The sequence below is a fragment of the Rhinoraja longicauda genome, chromosome 12 (genome assembly GCF_053455715.1).
Source record: "Rhinoraja longicauda isolate Sanriku21f chromosome 12, sRhiLon1.1, whole genome shotgun sequence".
NCBI lineage: Eukaryota > Metazoa > Chordata > Chondrichthyes > Rajiformes > Arhynchobatidae > Rhinoraja > Rhinoraja longicauda.
The window spans coordinates 16,988,251-17,006,761 of record NC_135964.1 but is presented as its reverse complement, the minus strand read 5'-3'; the positions used below and the strand labels follow the sequence as shown (position 1 = coordinate 17,006,761).

Here is an 18,511-nt window from a genome sequence, read left to right as displayed (position 1 = left end):
GTCTGTTACCAAATTTCTGAATAGTCCTTCCATGAGCTCAGGTACTCCATTGTTACCTCATTGAGGACATGGCACTTTGTCTCTGGGATTGAAGCGCTACAATGCTGAGAACTATATTCTGCACTCTGTATCTTCCCCATTGCTCTATCTATTGTGCTTGAATTTGACTTGATTGCATTTATGTATAGTATTGTCTGTCTGATTGGATAGAATACATGACAAAGCTTTTCACTGTACCTCGGTACACGAGACAATAATAAACCTAAACCCAAGGCTCCTAAAGTCCAGCAGAACCAATTGCTGCAGTGTTAATGCATCAGCGGTTATTTGATGAGATCAACTTGGTCAGTGGACTCTTAACTCTTAAATGCGACTTGCGAATCTTGTATAAATGCTCAAAGAGTTTGGTCAACATTGAAGCCCCCAGCAATAATATTACATTGCATGTTTTTCACGTTTTTGTCCAAGTGCACTGTTATGGGATCGGCACCTTGTATTGATTAAAAATTAATCTTTAAATTTTGTGCTTTAATCACTTCCCTCCTGTTGCAACATAAAATGACTGAATTCAGATCATGTAATAAGGTGTTATTGTCAGACTTTGGTTGGTAAGAGTGAAGTGTTCCAGACAATTGCAGCTGGGTCTCAGCATCGGTCACCCAGACCTGAACACTTTGTGTTTTGTGAGCTCGATTTGCAAAATAAATTAACTTTTTTTGGCCAAGAAAGGGGATTTAACTTTATTCCTCACTTTAGCAGCTTGGTAAGTTTCTGCCTCAAAGCACAATTCTGCTGTCTGGGTCGAGTTGCCTCAGATGGAGCTGTTGCCATGGTGATGGAGTGGTATCAGACCTTCATCAAGCTGGCTGCCAAAAGGGTGGCAGTGGTGGTGGTGGAGGGGGCGGGGGTTGGGGAGGGGGGTTTGTGGTGGGGAGGGGGGAAGGGGGTGGGGGGGGGGGGGGTGGGGGAGTGAAGTAAAGAAGCGCGAGGAGGGAAAGCAGTCAATTCACGCTCACAGCATCGCTTCACATATCTCTTACAAGTGATGCCTCTGCTGTCAGATTAGTGGGAACTCAGCTGGTGCTTGGAATTGCAAAGCTTGCTATTAGTGAAGACAGCTTTCGTGTTGCCAGAGTGTTTGGGAGAGCTTTTGCTTTCGAGTCCGGCCTGCTCGTCCTGCGCTGACAATGGTATCTCGGGGTCCTTTCTATCAGCGCCCGGTGCCCGCAATCCTTCTGAGACTTCTCTGCCTTCTTCCAACAGGACTGCCGGTTAGAAGCGTGGACTTTGCCAGGGGGACGGACAACATCACCATCAGGCAGGGAAACACAGCAATCCTCAGGTAGGAATTGCAACTAATTACGTGGAACGAAGTACAAACAGCGGCTCATTAACACCCTGTTGCTTTTTCCCGCCCTCTGAGACAATTTATTTCTTTGGCTCCTTTTAACATAATAACCTACGGGCTTAAAAGATCTGAGAGAATTCTGCTCGCCTGCACTGTTATGCAGGTCAGTTATTGCAGTTCTGCAGCTCGCTTGCTGTGCCTCATTCAATATGTTCGCGTGGCAATATCTTGTCAAATGTAGAGAAAAAGATAGGAGATCTGTGCGATGTGAGTTGCTGGAACCCTCAGGTATTGAAAGGGTTACATTTTAACTGCTCACAGAGTGCCGGGGAAAAAGATAATTTATTGCGGAAAGCTGTGAATGGTTTAAAGGAAACATTGAAAGATTGTTGCGTTGGATCTATTCGGGATCATCCTTTCTTTTTTGACGAAAATATTCTTCCTTGGAAGCACTGGGTGTGATCAGAAATGCAAATGACGCGATAAAAGTAACTCTTTCTCGTTCAAATGTTTTATTTTAAATGAAGGTTGGTGCCTGGGCTCTTGCACTTCTTGGCAACAGTCGGCTTTTGATGCATTTCACTGCTGAAATAGCAGCTACAAAAATACAGCCGCTCTTGCAGAACATCTCATTTAAAATGATGACTTATACACTGAGACGGGTACAATGTCAACACATATTGCAAGTGTGAAACAGTCAGTGTGCTGTTGGCATGCACAGAGGGCGAGAAGGAAATCTGGAGGTTTTTTGGCTTGAATTATGTTGAAGAAATGAATCATTTTACTTAATCATCCGCCCTTCTCCTAATGACAATCTGGATCACAAAAAAATGTGCATGTACAATAGTCATGTCTCTGTGTACATATGTGTTTTGTGCATTCATGCGCACTGAATGTCCATTTATTGTTTAATCCTCGACTGCACTGTCTACTATTAAAGCCAGAACAAAATCCATTGTTGAGGTATCAACAAACCTAAAGCAGGATATTGTGAGGGAGAATTGAGGATACTAGTCTCTTGTCGCCGAGCAGGTGTTGAGGGGGAGGAAGTGGGCACACAAAGTTTTTTTTTTTATACAGCATATTAACTCTTTCATTCCCCTTTCTTTCCTGGCAGTGCATGCTTATTTTTATTATTATTATTCAATTATTTATCTTTTCTTATTCTTTCGGCTCACGTTCAAAATTGTACCTGAGAGCCATGGATGATTGCTGTAGCATAACTGGCAGACGAATGTATCTGGATTTTGCTAACTGACATTTTCGCCCTGATACCGGGGATTTAACAGGTAGCATTTGGCAAAAATCTCTCCGACACATTTATCTTTGCTCTTCGCTGCGAGTGTTTACTTGAAGCTTCTGCAGAGGTGCAGTCCTGGTTTTCTCCAACTCGTGTTGGGTTTTCTTTCACGCATTTTCTGCCAGTCAGCCATCCTTATTTAACTCATCAGAGGATCCATTCTTCTTGAGCGAGCCTGCATCAAGTGCCATCTATTCAGCCCTATGAGCCCATTGCAGCCCAGCCACACTTGTCTACAGAAGCACCTACATCTGGGGGTTAATAGTTGTCAAGTGTGGGAAATCTATCTGAACTTATTTCCTTCTTCCGTAAACCAGGGATAATGAGTTCACAAAGACCATCACAATCTTCTTCACCCCAATTAAAGCCAGAACCTAGAAAAAAAAAGCCATGATGTGAACATGACACTTTTTTGGTACACGTGATTTATTTGTGCTTTGATTCACATTTAGATTCAATCAGAATCTCTGTGGAAAATATATATAACTGTGGATAGAGCAGGGTTGGCTAAAATAAGAATGGCATACAGAAGAGTTAATTTTCTTCCAGTCCAGGAGGGTTTTACAGGGAGGTAACGTTTCATTCCTTTTTCTGAGCAGAGTACAATTCACATCACAATGAAAATATATAGTGGGGAATCATGCTGGTAAAATTAAATAATTTTTCATTCATTCAGTGGCTGTGTAAAACAAACACTTGCTAGGCGACGTGGTGAAGTCTGAAGGAAATTCAGAGAATGGACACAAAGTGCTGGAGTAACTCAGCGGATCAAGCAGCAACTCTGCAGAAAAAGGATGGGTGACGTTTCAAATCAGAACCCTTCCTCAGACATCAGAGCAGGGCAGGTTATTTCTGGCCGCTAGTGTAAGTAAGCTTCCCTCAGAGCCGAGTGTAGTTTAAAGCACAACATTAAAATTACTGCAGTGATTTGGCAACTTATGGACTCGGGGCTCAGGGTGGGTCTTGGCTGTTTAACCCCTTTTCCACATATATTTGTTGGGTCCCTTTCTATGTTCCCACGAAGTGAGGAATACTTAGCTGGGTGAGATATTGGCTCACCCCCCTTGACTGCCAAAAGCAGTACTTCAACTCGATTCACACCCCAAGTGTGATGACGAAGAAGGATTACAGTGTTGGTTTGAGGCTTATATTATGAATTCACACATGCATGCTTTTGGAGCCAATTATTTCATTTGATAAGACCTGCTGATCACCTACCAGATGTAGGGTGATCAGCAGTTCCAAAAATAATAAGTGAATTGTGATGCACCAAAAGAAAGATGTGATTTGATTCATTTTCATTTGGAGTCCATTTAAAAATGCATGGGAGTATTATATTCCACCATGTGATTAATTTTGATGTGTAACCATGCACGGAAGTGCAGCTGGTAGAACAACTGCCTCACAGCTTCAGAGACTCAGGTTCGATTCCCACCTTGGGTGCAGTGTACGTGGAGTTTGCATGTTCTTCCAGTGACCATGTGGGTTTCCTCCAGGTGCTCTGGCTTCCTCCCACATTCCAATGACATGTGGGTTTTGTAGGTTAATCGATCTCTGTAAATTGCCTCTAGTGTGTCAGGAGTGGATATAAAAGTGGGATAACACAGAACTAGTGGGCCGAAGGGCCTGTTCCAATCAATCAGTATTGATCATGCTATTGTGTATAACTTGGATGCATTCACTGACTTGTAAATGGACAATTTGTAAGTGCTGGGATGGATCGCCAGATGGCTTGGTAATTGAAAGGAGCTTCCAAAGGCTTGTTGCAGTGTTTGTCAGATGTCTGGGAGTTGAGTCATTTAGAGAGTGCCACTTGCTGAGAAAGGTGAAACAGAGAAGATCCCACAGAAGATCCCAGAACCCAGGAATACTCAATTGAAGGCAAATTGGCCTTCTGCAGCCAAACTGCTTTGGATCCCCCATAGACCTCGCCTGTCCCCACTTACTTGGGTTGGATGTAGATGTACAAACAAGTTGACGCCGTACATGCGGGAAGACTAGGTGATGATTAGGCCTAGGTGGTGAACTTCTCCTGAGATATTTCGACAATCTTTGACAAAAACGAAAGCTGAGGTCAGAGCCAGGAACTGGGCCTCTGCTCCGCCCTATGCAATCGGATCCTCCGAAGGACCACAATTAGCATGAGTTGGCAACAATAGTCCTCGATGACAATCAACACAGGAGCACCTCAAGGCTGCTCAATCATCTGCTCTACTCTCTCTATCCCCATCACTGTGCAGCCATACACAGCTCCAATACCATGTTTAAAGTCACCCACAATACCACGGTTGTTGGACAAATATTAGGTACCAATGAGTCAGTGTAGAAGGGGATAACCTTATGGTGCTCAGATAGCAATCTTGCTCTCAACTTGAGCAAGACCAGGGAACTGACTGTTGAAAGGAAAGCCAAGGATCAATGAACTTGTCTTCACTGATGGGACTGCAGCGGAAAGAGTCAACAGCTTCATGGTCCTGGGCTTGCATATCCCTGGAGATCTGTTCCAGGCCCAGTGCATCGACCCAATCACAAAGAAACCTCATCAACGCCTCCACTTCCTTCGAGGATTGAGGAGAATCCGTCTGTCACCAACGCGCTATATGAGTACAGCTGAGAGCACACAGACTGGTTGCATCATGGCCTGGTTTGCTAACTTGAATGCCAAGAATGGAGGAGGTTGAAGAAAGTGGTAGATATTATCAGGTCCACCTCAGGTACTTCGTTCCCTACCATCGAAGGGATCTACAGGAGGTGCTGCCTCAAAAAGGGTAGCTGATATAATCAAAGGGCCATACCACCCAGGCTACGCTCTCATCACGCTAGTACCATTGGGAAAAACGTACAGCAGCCTGAAAACTGTGACCTCCAGGTTCAGGATCAGCTTCTTCCCAGCAACTTTCAGACTCTTAAATACTGCACAACACTAACCACAACTCTACCTCAGCAACCATCCTGACCCGAAACATTACCGAGCCTTTTCCTCCAGAGGGCGGCATGGTGGCACAGTGGTAGAGTTGCTGCCTTACTGCGCCAGAGACCCAGGTTCGATCCGGACTACGGGTGCTGTCTGTAAGGAGTTTGTATGTTCTCCCCGTGCCCGCATGGGTTTTCTCCGGGACCTTTGGTTTCCTCCCACATTCCAAAGACGTACAGGTTTGTAGGTTAATCAGCTTGGTATAAGTGTAAAATTGTCCCTGGTGTGAGAAGGATAGTGTTAATGTGCAGGGATCACTGGTCGGCGTGGACTCGATGGGCCAAAGGGCCTGTTTTCACGCTGTATCCCTAAACTAACCTAAATTAGATGCTGCCTGACCTGCTAAGTTACTCTAGCGCTTTGTATCGATCCCATGGACTGTTTGGGTAGACAATGTACTTCGGTTTTGCACTATTATGTTCAGATTACTTACTATTACTGATTATGAATTTATTGTATTATTGTTTAGTGTATATTTGTATGTGTTATTGCATTAATAGGCCTATAAAGGTGCATACAACAAGTAAGCATTTCATTGTTCTGTTGGTGGTACATATGACAATTAAACACTCATGATTCATACCTACCTCCTGCATTCAAAGCTTGCTACAGTTTTTATGAGACGATTAAAAACTATTACAGTTGCTTTAAGTAATTGCAAATAAAATAAGTTAAACACAAAATTTGAAATAATCAACAAATTAATTTTTTTTTAGTTTTGTTTGGTTTAGTGCTACAGGCCTTTTGGCCCACTGAGTCTGCACCGACCAGCGACCCTGTACACGGACACTATCCTACACACGAGGGATGATTTACACAGCCAATTAACCTACAAACTTGTACGTCTTTGGAGTGTGGGAGGAATCCAGATCAGCCGGGGAAGAAGAAACCAAAGGGACAACATACAATGTGTAGTAGGAAAGAACTGCAGATGCTGGTTTAATTCAAAGGTCGACACAAAATGCTGGACTAACTCAGCGGGACAGGCAGCATCTCTGGGGGGAAGGAATAGATGATATCCCCTGACATCAGTCGGGAGAACATACAAACTCCGTATAGACAGCACTCGTAGTCAGGATCATATCCGTCTCTGACGCTGTGAGACAGCAACTCTACCGCTGTGCAACTGTGCCCCCAACTAAAAGGGAACTAAAAGAGAAGGAAATAATTCAGAACATTAAAATAAAGTGAAATAAACAAAAAAATATTTCAATAGACAATAGACAATAGGTGCAGGAGTAGGCCATTCGGCCCTTCGAGCCAGCACCGCCATTCAATGTGATCATGGCTGATCATTCTCAATCAGTACCCCGTTCCTGCCTTCTCCCCATACCCCCTCACTCCGCTATCCTTGAGCTCTATCTAGCTCTTATTCCATATTACTTAAACATCTGTATACTCTACAGGGATCATAAATCCATTGAAATGAATGGGGTCAACATTCTTAAGGCAGGTGTGACTGGCGCTGCACGGAAGACAGAACTTTTTCAGTGTGACCCTTACCCTGGAGTGGCTTGTTGCCAGTGTCATCTTACTTCAGTCAATGGTTACACACAACGGGAAACAAGGCTGATCTCATTTGACCAAACGCCTCTTCGCCAGAACTCTCCAACAAGCAGGAAAACCTTGCTTGGCCGGTGGTGAGGGGGGCCAACAAAGCCAGATCATTCCTGCACCCTCGGAACCTCGCGACCACTGAACGCTGCCCCTGGGACGGCTGCAACAGAGGGAAGATGGTTGCCCATTTCTTTGAAGAGTGTAGATTTGTGAAGAGAGTCTGGAGAATGATGCAAGGATGCTTGTCACAGTTTATCCTGAAGAGCTCTGTCACAGAGGACTCCCTGATTTATGGACTGTTCCCAGGGACACATTTGAAGATGGACGTCAAGTACTGCTGGAAGGTCATTAACCAAGTGAAAGTTGCTCTTTGGTCTGCCCAGACCTTGTTCATCACCCAGCAGAGTGCGATGTCATCAGGGAATGTTGCCGACTGCCCGCTCCAGACTGCAGGAGTACGTGCTGTGGGATGCAATGAAGTTTGGTGCAGCCAACACCAAGGCTCATTGGGGGACGACCACAGTCTAAGGTCCTTCCGCTGCTAGACATTGGGGGGCAGGTATGGTGTAGACACCCCTCAAACAACAAGGGAAGGGATATCACCCCAAGGGCCACATGAATGGCAAGGGTGCCTGGTATAATCATGACCAAATACAACGCTAATGAATGTATGAAGGTAGATGCAAAATGCTGGAGTAACTCAGAGCTAGGCAGCTTCTCTGGAGAAAAGGAATAGGTGACGTCTCAGGTTGAGATCCTTCTTCAGACTAGGGCCAGTCCGGGGCTCGAAACATCACCTATTCTTTGTCTTCAGAAATGCTGCCTGACCCGCTGAGTTACTCCACCATTTTGCGTCTATTTTCGGTCTAAACCAGTATTTGCAGTTTCTCTCTGCACGACTAAATGTTTCTGCGAAAGCCGACAGAAGTTTTGCACAGTTCTTCCTTTGTATAGATTTTTTAATTCTGAATATAGTTTATCTTTGGAAATGAAAAGCATCATACTTTGGACACAAGCAAAACAATCACGCTTTGAATGTGGTGTGAAGGTTGTTGCCACTTCAGTGCCTTCAGCAGAGGAACACTTGTCCATCGAGTATGTGTTGTGTACAAAGAGCAGTGGTGACTCAACAACTTTAGCTTAATGCACAATGGCTCTGATATGTCCTGGTCTTTCCTTGCTTCCAGTTTCTCCCCCTCCCCCCTCCCCCTCCCCACAATTAATGTGAAGAAAGGTCCCAACCCCAAATGTCACCTATCCATTTTCTCCAGAGATGCTGCCTGACCCATGGAGTTACTACAATATCTCCATCTGAGATATTAAAGGTTTGTTTGTCTCCTGGATTATGGATTTTAATTGTGACTGCTTTTAAATTAGTTTCGTTATATAATTCAACATCTTCACTGTTGTTATCGAATACTGCTCTGAATTTGTTAGATATTCATTGCTGAGATGGCTCACATTCCAAGGTCTCTTTCAACTTTATCGTTAACCGTTTTCTGCCGCTTTGATGAATAAAGGATTCATTTATTTCCTTTCAAATCAGTCACACTTTACACTTGTCTGCACTGAATTTATTCTACCAAAGCTCCCTTGATGGATTGATAAATGTATCATTTTGCATTGCATTTCTGAATTCAATCTCTTTAAAGCAATGGGTTTTCTGGTCGAGGGCCCTGATATTCCACTCTGTTGGCATTGTTTCTTAGCCATTGGCTGATTTTATATCCATTTGTAATGTTCAACTTAATCCCTCCACCCTATCATCCCCTCCTCCCCCCCCCCTCCATCCCCCCCCCCCCCCCCCCCCCGCCACTCCACACATAACTTGGTTTAATAAATAGCCTAATATGTGAGAATTTGTCAAAAGACTTCTGAAAATCCAGCTACATTGACTTTGAGTTTAGTTTGCACAGTGAAACGCTTTTGTTGCGTGCTAACCAGTCAGTGGAAAGGCAATACATGATTAGAATTGAGCCATCATACATGATAAAGGGAATAACGTGAATATCGTTTTGTGCAAGATAAAGTCCAGTAAACTTCGTTCAAAGGTAGACTGACGATCTCCAATGAGGTAGATAGTCATTCAGAACTGCTCTCTAGTTGTGTTCAAAGCTTTTTACAGTCCTGGTTTGTCAACTCTCTAGAACGGTTTAGTTTAGTTTTGTTTATTGTCACGTGTACCGAAGTACAGTGAAAAGATTTTGTTGCATACTAACCAAAATAGCGGAAAGGCAATGCATGATTACAATCGAGTCTTTCACAGTGTACATGATAAGGGAATAATGTTTAGTGCAAGATAAAACCTGTAAAGTCCAATCAAAGATAGTCCGAGGGTCTCTGATGAGGTAGATGGTAGTTCAGGACTGCTCGCTAGTTGTGGTAGGATGGTTCAGTTGCCTGATAACAGCTGGGAAGAAACTGTCCCTGAATCTGGAGGTGTGCGTTTTCACAATTCTGTACCTTTTGCCCAAAGGGAGAAGGCAGAATAGGAAGTGGCCAGGGTGCAACTTGTCCTTGATTATGCCGATGGCCTTGCCAAGGCAGCGTGAGGTGTAAATGACGTCAATGGAAGGGAGCGGTTCATATCATATCATATATATACAGCCGGAAACAGGCCTTTTCGGCCCACCAAGTCCGTGCCGCCCAGCGATCCCCACATATTAACACTATCCTACACACACTAGGGACAATTTTTATATTTACCCAGCCAATTAACCTACATACCTGTACGTCTTTGGAGTGTGGGAGGAAACCGAAGATCTCGGAGAAAACCCACGCAGGTCACGGGGAGAACGTACAAACTCCTTACAGTGCAGCACCCGTAGTCAGGATCGAACCTGAGTCTCCGGCGCTGCATTCGCTGTAAAGCAGCAACTCTACCGCTGTGTTTTATCACAGCCAGCTTTGTTGGTCAAAAAAAGTAAAAGGAGTTGAAGAGGCAGCTGCTGCTTTTCCTGAATTGTCCCATGTGGTTGACATGGAGAAGTTAAGCTGTTGACCTTGAGGAAGATACTGATGTTCTGGTCAGTTGAGAAAATTGAACTTAATCCATCAAAGTGTGATTTAATGCAATTGGGATGTGCAAATGTGGATGATTAGAAGGGCATAGGAGGAAATGGAAAGAGCCTTAAAGGTCGTAGAACAGTTAGTTCAGATAATTAGAATCCATCCAGAAAACGTCCCTGTATTAACTGAGGCACACGGTAAATGAGTAGGAACATTACACACTCTGTCTGTCCTTTCTTGTTTTTTGTTATTTCTAGTACGTGTTAAAAGTCTGTTTTAAAAACTGTTTTTCAATCTCTTACCTCGATGGAGATGCGATTTTTTTCCTTGTCGTATCTCCGTCCCCACTGTGGCCGAACATTGTGGAGTTGGCGGCCTTTCCTGAAGACCGACCCGGCACTCCAAGCCGCGGGAGTCTGCGGGACTTTAACATCACAGAGCTTAACAAGTCCCGCAGACTCCCGCGGGACTATATTGCCTCCAACCGCGGAGCCTGTGGACTTTAACATCGTGAACCCACGGTCTCTGGTAAGAAGAGGCCAATTTGGGAGCTCCATGCCGCGGAGAGAGTTTCAACCGCCCCGACGTAGGAGTTTCGATCACCCCGACGGGGGCTTCGATTGTCGGCTGTTGGGGCTTTGATTGCCCGACTGCGGATAGTTTGACTACCCCGACCGCGGGAGACCAAAGAGGAAGAAGCTTGAACTATATTGCTTTCCATCACAGTGAGGAATGTGGAAATGTTTATGTTAACGTTTATGTGGTTGTGTCTCTTGTTGCTTTTCACTTAGTATGGCTGTATGGTAACTCAAATTTCACTGGAACTTAACTGGTACATGTGACAATAAACTGACCTTGAAACCTTGAACTCTTGTTAGTCCATGTTGAAGTATTACATACATATTATTGCTGATAAGAACTCTTTTCACACAAAGGACGGTAGATGTATGGAACGAGCTGCCAGAGGAGGTAGTTGAACCAGCTACTATCGCAATGTTTAAGAAACATTTAGACAGGTACATAGATAGGACAGGTTTAGAGGGATATGGACCAAACGTAGGCAGATGGGACATGTTGGCCAGTGTGGGCAAGTTGGGCCGAAGAGCCTGTTTTCATGCTGAAAGACTCTCAGACTGCATGGGAAATGCGATAGCATTGGAGAGGTGCAGAGAGAATTTACAAGAATCCTTTCAGTACTTGGAAAAGATAGTTGTGTAGGAAGAATGGATAGTTTTGCATAGTTTCTTTATTAGAAATGAGAGTTGGAGTGGGGACTTAATTGATGTGCATACAATTACAAAGGGTATAGCGTGATTTTTTTTAAGGTCTTATTTCCTTTAGCTAAGTGTCAATACCTGTGGGGACAGCACAGTGGTGCAGTGGTAGAGTTGCTGCCTTCTAGCACTGGAGACCCAGGTTTGATCATGACTATGGGGTGTTGTCTTTACGGCTTTTGTACATTCTCCCTGTTACCGCATGGATTTTCTCTGGGTGCTCTGCTTTCCTCCCACTCTCCAAAGACGTACGGGTCTGTAGGTTAAATGGCTTCTGTAAATTGTAAATTGTCCCTAGTGTTTTGGATAGTGTTAGTGTACGGGTTGGTTGGTGCAGACGTGGTGGGCCAAAGGGCCTGTTTCCACACCGTATCTCTAAAGTCAAAAGTGTAAACCAGAAGATGTAGATTTAAAGTGATACAAAGGTGCAAAGAGGTTTGTAGAAAATTGATAAATGGATCAAGGGACTCATTGCCTTGAAAGGGTGATGAGAGACATGAATGTTCATCACACTTCTGATGTCCCTGGATATATCAAGCAACTCATCAGCTCGAGTGCAGTCCTACCCCTGCCCCTCCCATCTACCTCTTTGAAGTCCATTGAGCTTTCTTTAATTGGACTTTCTCGGACTTCAATGTTATATCTTGCACTAAATATTGTACCCTTTATTCTTTATCTGTGCACTGTGGACAGCTTGATTGTATTCATGTGTACACTTTTCTTTGGCCAGGTACCACGTAAACAAAGGCTTTTTACTGTACCTTGGTACACGTGAAAATAATAAACTAAACTATGTAGTAATCTAGACACAAAGTGCTGGACTCACTCCACAGGTCAGGCAGCATTTCTGGAGAAAAAAAGATGGGTGGCGTTTCAGGTCGGAACCCTTCCTCGGACTCGAAAGGTCACCCATTCTTTTCCTCCAGTGATGCTGCCTGACCCGCTGAGTTGCTCCAGCACTTTGTGCCTATCTTTGGTATAAACCAGCATCTGCAGTTCTTTGCTTCCATATAAAGCACACTATATTTGTTTTATGAGTGGTGACCCATCAGGTGCTGTCAGTGGAACAAGGCTGGTTTGCTCTTTCTTAACCTGCACAGATACAAAGGCCCCCTTCTGCTTCATACATTTTTGATTCTATGAATTCTCCTGGAAGTCATTGCTTAGACCTTGTTTGACTCTTGATCATTAAACCCATCACCTGACATGGAACTGGCTCAATGGAGAATGCGTGAGTTTCTCGCTCTTGAACATGGAGTGCATTTGACTATTTCCTTTCTGCTTCCGCCGTAGCCATAAAGATAATCCCAGCATCACAATCCCTTCCTTCACTTTCTGTTTGGTCCTTGCAACAGTACCAACTGTCCCTGGGGATTTTTGTTTTGTTTTCAGGCTGATTAGCCTGTCTGAGGCTTCCATCTCAATTATAACCACATCATTGATTACACTGGGATATATTTGTCTGCCTGGTGTATGATGCTAATATTTTCAATACAAAACCTTGGAATTGGTTCAGAATATACAGTATTTATGCGTGCTTCTAGTTTTATGTCCGCTGAAATCTTTTGGGATTTATCCTCTTTTCTTATTACCATTTTATGATTATTATGGATTTATTTGGGGTCAATGGTGCCTTTATCATCACATGTGTGAAGTGCCAACACAGTGAAATTATTTTTCTTGCAAAGAGTCCAGTGGGCTAATGCCATTCCCCCAGCCTCTGATGAGCAAGTGTACAGAAATAGTCTACTGAGCTCGCATGCATGAGGCGCCATGAATTTGTACGTTCTACCTATGACCGTGTGGGTTTTATCTGGGTGCTTCGGTTTCCTCCCAAAGACGTACAGGTTTTGTAGGTTTATTGGCTTTGGTGAAATTGTAAATTGTCCTTGGTGTGTAGGATCGCGTTAGTGTATGGGGATCGCTGGTCGACACGGTGGGTCGAAGGGCCTGTTTCCACGCTGTATCTCCAAAGTCTAAAGATCCTTTTCAATAATGTTTTATTTTAACTCAGTGCTCTCTTTAAAATCTTTAAATTTCTTTGAGAAACTGATCCACTTCCCTCCAGTGATCAATCCTGAGTTGGCATGATCCTTGATGGAAAGACAGACTGCCTACATGCAAACATGTGAACTGCCTCTCAAAAATGACAGCTCACCTTGTTCTCCAAAATCTTTTCTCTAAGTGCATCCTGGCTATTTACTAAAGATTGGTACAACCATGTAAACTTCTCATCATTAAATTCCAGCTGACTGGTTTTGGGGTTGACCTAAGATTTATTAGAGGATCTGATAGAAAATTAGTTATATTGTTTCTGGTTTCAAATGTTGTGGTATGAAATTGGCCAGAGCATAGCCATGAAGTCATACTGCATGGAAACAGGCACTTCGGCCCAACTTTCCCACAATGACTAACATGTCCCATCTACACTATTCCCACCTGCCTGAATTTACTGCATATCCCTCTCAACCTGTCCTGTACATGCACAAGTCTAAATGTTTCTTAAACATTGCGATTGTACCTGCCTCAACTACCTCCTCTGGGTGCTCGTTCCATACACCAACCACCCTTTATATAAAAATAGTTGCCTGTCCGGTTTCAATTAAAATTTTCCTCCATTTCCTTAAACCTATGTCCCCTGGTTCTCAATTCCCCTGCTCTAGGCAAGAGCCTCTGTGCGTTTACCCGATCTATTCCTATCATGATTGTAAATCTTCTCTGCACCCTTTCCAGCTTGACAATATCTTTCCTAAAAACATGGTGCCCAAAACTGAACACAATACTCTAAATGTTGTCTCACCAAGGTCTTATATAACTGCAACAAGACCTCCCAACTTCTGCACTCAATACTCAAAAAATGTTTTCAAGAGAGAATGAGATATCACTAATGGAATCGAGGGATATGGGGAAAATGCAACAGCCTACTCCTGCACCTATTTTCTGTGTTTCAATACTAAATCAGCAAATTCGGTAAAATTTTGGGGGGTTTTGGGGTTAATAAAATACAAGAACAGAGCATTTAATTTATTTTTTTCTCAAACATGACAGTTCATTGATAGAGACACAAGGAACTGTTGATGCTTGTTTATACAAACAAATGATGATGACGATGCCTAACTCATTGAGTGATTCCAGCTCTTTATATATTCAATGATGGCTTCCTGTACCATTGTGGAGTTTTATCTTCCCTCTGCAATCACAATATTCTTTTTTTTTAATGTAAATCATCACCTTTGTAGTAACAGCCAAGTGAAATTATTTCATGTATGTTATCTGTAAAAGGGAATCCACACACATTTTTAACCAAGATATAATGTGTTGGTGATAACAAAGGCAAACTGCCTAGTGTGCAAATCAACTTATTTTCAGCTGAGGATCTGTATGGCGCTGGTCAGGCCACATTTGGAGTATGGTGAGTGGTTTTGGGGCCCATTTCTGAGGAGTGATGTGCTGGCATGGAGAGAGTCCAGAGGAAGTTTACAAGAATGCTCCCAGGAATGAGTGGGTTCACATAAGATGAGCATTTGACAGCATTGGGTCTGTACTCGTTGGAGTTTAGAAGGATGAGGGGGGACCTCATTGAAATTTACCAAATCGTGAAAGGCCTGGATAGAGTGAATGTGGAGAGGATGTTTCCACTAGTGAGAGAGTCGAGGACCAGAGGCCATTGCCTCAGACTAAAAGGGCGTACCTTTAGAAAGTTGAGGAGGAATTTCTATTTTCAGAGGGTGGACAATCTGTTGAATACATTGCCACAGACTGCTGTTGAGGCCAAGTCAATGGATATTTTTAAGGTGGAGATTGACAGATTCTTGATTAGTAAAGGTGTCAGTGGTTATGGGGAGATGACAGGAGAGAGAATAGGGTTGAGGAAGAGATGCATCAACTGTGATTGAATGGCAGAGTGGACTTGATGGGCCAAATGGCTTAATTCTCCTAGAATTTATGAACTTATAGGTAACAAATGTGAATATTCCTCGCTCATCTGTACGGAGTGGACATTTTATTTCCTGCTTTGAAACAGACTGGGAGCACTGGGTGGTACTATGCTGGAGGACACTGTCCCTTTGAACATAGTACAAATCAGGTATCCAGAGTAACTGGTATAACTTGCACCAGCCGTCGGTTACTGCCAAGTAAGAGAACAGAGCTGTCCTATTTATACTGCACTTGCATTGACACAACTCCCATCAGCAGTAACCTCACAGCACACAGCGAGCAGCTCAGATTTTTTTCCCTTTATTATTGTGATCCAATTTGCTCACATTGTTACCATCTCCACTGGCAAGGTCTGATGGGACACTCATTCTGCAATAATAATCTGTCTGAGATTTACATTATTAACATTCTGCTGTTTTACATCAGGGATTCAATCCATAACTCTGAAGTATGCATTCAGTGATGCTTTTACACTGATGCGTGTGTTTATACAACAAACAGCACTGCGGAGTTGACTCTGTGCCAATTTTATCTCGGAATAAAGCGTGCAGTGTAAATAGGGCCGCTGGCTTCTGAAAGACCATAATATCTTTTCATATATATATAGTTGCAGGGAAGGATGGATTTGTCGCAGAATGTATTTTGGTTTGTTGCTCCAATCAGACCTCTGTACCTGAGTCCCAAACAAGCCGAAGGCCAAAAAGATTCAACTTAGAAGTGGAACAGTGCACATTTGTTGCTTTTTATTTACCCTTGAGTATCACAAGGTGCTTTACTCAACAGTACTCGGTTGTCAGTAAGACATTGTGATGAAGATAGACATAAAAAGCTGGAGTAACTCAGCGGGTCAGACAGCATCTCTGGAGAAAAGGAATAGGTGATGTTTTGGGTTGAGACCCTTTTACAGACCTGCTGAGATATTCAAGCTTTTTGTGTAGATCTTCCGTTTAAACCAGCATCTGCAGTTCCTTCCAAGACATTATGTTGACTGTCTACTACTGCATTCAAAACACATCATACTAATTGTGCAATCGAGTCAAATCACAATGTCCCGAGTCTTGAATGGATGACAAACCAGGCTTTGAAGCCAGTTCCCAACAAATAAGGATCTGCAAAGCAGCAGAGTGCAACCTCTTTCCAGAATTACTGACGGAAACCCAAGAATGAAAAGAATGACAGTAAATGCAAAAAGCGAAGAAATTGACATAATATGAAGAGCATACAACCAGTACTTAAATGCATAGACTGTGGAAGAAAGCACATTTCATTTCTGGATAGTCCTGATGAAAAACATGACCACGATAAATGTGTAGGAAGGAACTGCACATGCTGGTTTAAACCGAAGATAGGGTGGCACGGTGGCCTAGCGGTAGAACTACTGCCAGAGACCCGGGTTCAATCCTGACCACAGGTGCTGTCTGTACGGAGTTTGTACGTTCTCCCCGTGACCTGCGTGGGTTTTGTCCGGTTTCCTCCCACACTCCAAAGACGTGTTGGTATCTAGATTAATTGGTATAAATGTAAATTGTCCCGAGTGTGTGGAGGATAGTGTTGATGTGCGGGGATCGCTGGTCGGCGTGGACTCGGTGGGCCAAAGGGCCTGTTTCCGTGCCGTATTTCTAAACCAAACTAAACTAAAAGACACCATAAGCTGGCTTAACTCAGCGGGTCAGACAGCCTCTCTGGAGAAAAGGAATAGGTGACGATTCGGGCTGAAGAAGGGACTGGAGCTGAAACGTCACCCATTCCTTCTCTCCAGAGATGCTGTCTGTCCTGCTGAGTCACTCCAGCATTTTGTGTCTATCTTCAGTGTAAACTAGCATCTACAGTTCCTTCCTACAATAGTCCCACCTGCTTGCGTTCGGCCCATATCCGTCAAAACCTGTTCTATCCATGGTCTGAAGAAGGGTTTTGACCTGAAAAGTCACCCATTCTTTCTCTCCAGAGATGCTGCCTGTCCCGCTTAGTTACTCCAGCATTTTGTGTCTATCCATGTACCTGTCCAGTGCCAGTGCCAGAGTAATGCCGCATGGAAATTGGAGGAACAGTATCTCACTTTCCGCAGAATAGTCGGCTGCCAATCCATTTGCTTTAATACAAAGGTTTTGCTGAAGTTTTGTTGTCAAAGCCCTTGGAATGTGAAACAGCAGTAGGAGGAAGAGGAGGAAATGCAAGAACAAGCCAAGTGGTAATTAAGACTGACCCTCTCTGGACCTGTTGTACTGTGCACTTAATTGCACTGTGCTTCGAATGAGAACCCCACACAACAGAACAAGTGGTCACGTGGAAGGGGAAGGGCATGCACATACATCAAGACCTTGCCAACAATCTAGGTTACAATATTAATGTGGCAATTATCATCATAATCACCCACATACCCCCACTCAAATGCTTCTAAATGAACCTTACAAGCAGAATCTCTTCACTTTCATTTGGCATTCACCAGCGTTGTTGTTGCTCAGCTCCCACCAGCAACTTTCCAAGGACCAGGAACTGATTTGTGTCCAAAATGGATTTTACTCCTTGGAAGCAATGCCTGGCTTTTACCATCTTCAACTCCCAAGTTAAGATCGCCAAGGAGCACTGGATTTGTATTGCTCTTATATGTAATGGTTCAATAGTCCAGTAACGCATCTCAATACCTAGATTCAATCCCCGATTAGCAAAATTTACAGAAATATTCTACTGAGCCCGCCTGATAGAGGCACCAGGTTTTGGCACCAGTTTCAAAGTCTGATCCGTGCTCTGGGTCTCATAAGCGTTGCCTGATCCAGGCTTCTTATTTTCATATGAGTGTATTCATATTAAAGCCAACCCTCCTGAATGTAGATGACTGTTTGGAGAGCGGAATTAGGCTCATTGAAAAAGCTGATGGGGAGTTAAGGAGAAATGTCTTGCACAGATGGGTTGGTGGGGATAGTGTAAAGCTCACTGCCACAGCGAGGGGTACAGGTGAGCAGCAGAGATATAAGTTGGGAAGCACATGAGGGGTGAGGAAGTTGGCGATGGCGAGGAGTGACAGCAGGAGAAAGGCTGGTGGTCACAAACCCAAACAATAACTGGAAATTCCACTGTGATTTGGGAGTTCAATTAGCTTGAAGTAGGTTCTA

The 18,511-nt window shown here is 43.7% G+C and overlaps 1 protein-coding gene across 5 annotated transcripts in view; it reads left to right on the top strand.

The window, feature by feature from the left end:
• lsamp (limbic system associated membrane protein) overlaps nucleotides 1-18,511 on the top strand; it is a 1,629,956-nt gene that overhangs the window by 1,034,153 nt on the left and 577,292 nt on the right. For 3 of the 5 annotated variants that reach the window (XM_078409130.1, XM_078409129.1, XM_078409127.1), the window contains exon 1: nucleotides 989-1,342. In XM_078409130.1, coding sequence (XP_078265256.1) covers nucleotides 1,188-1,342 — 155 coding nt within the window. In that variant the 5' untranslated portion in view covers nucleotides 989-1,187. Of the gene's footprint in view, nucleotides 1-988; nucleotides 1,343-18,511 lie in introns of those variants that run through there. The other 2 variants (XM_078409128.1, XM_078409131.1) reach the window with 1 other exon arrangement.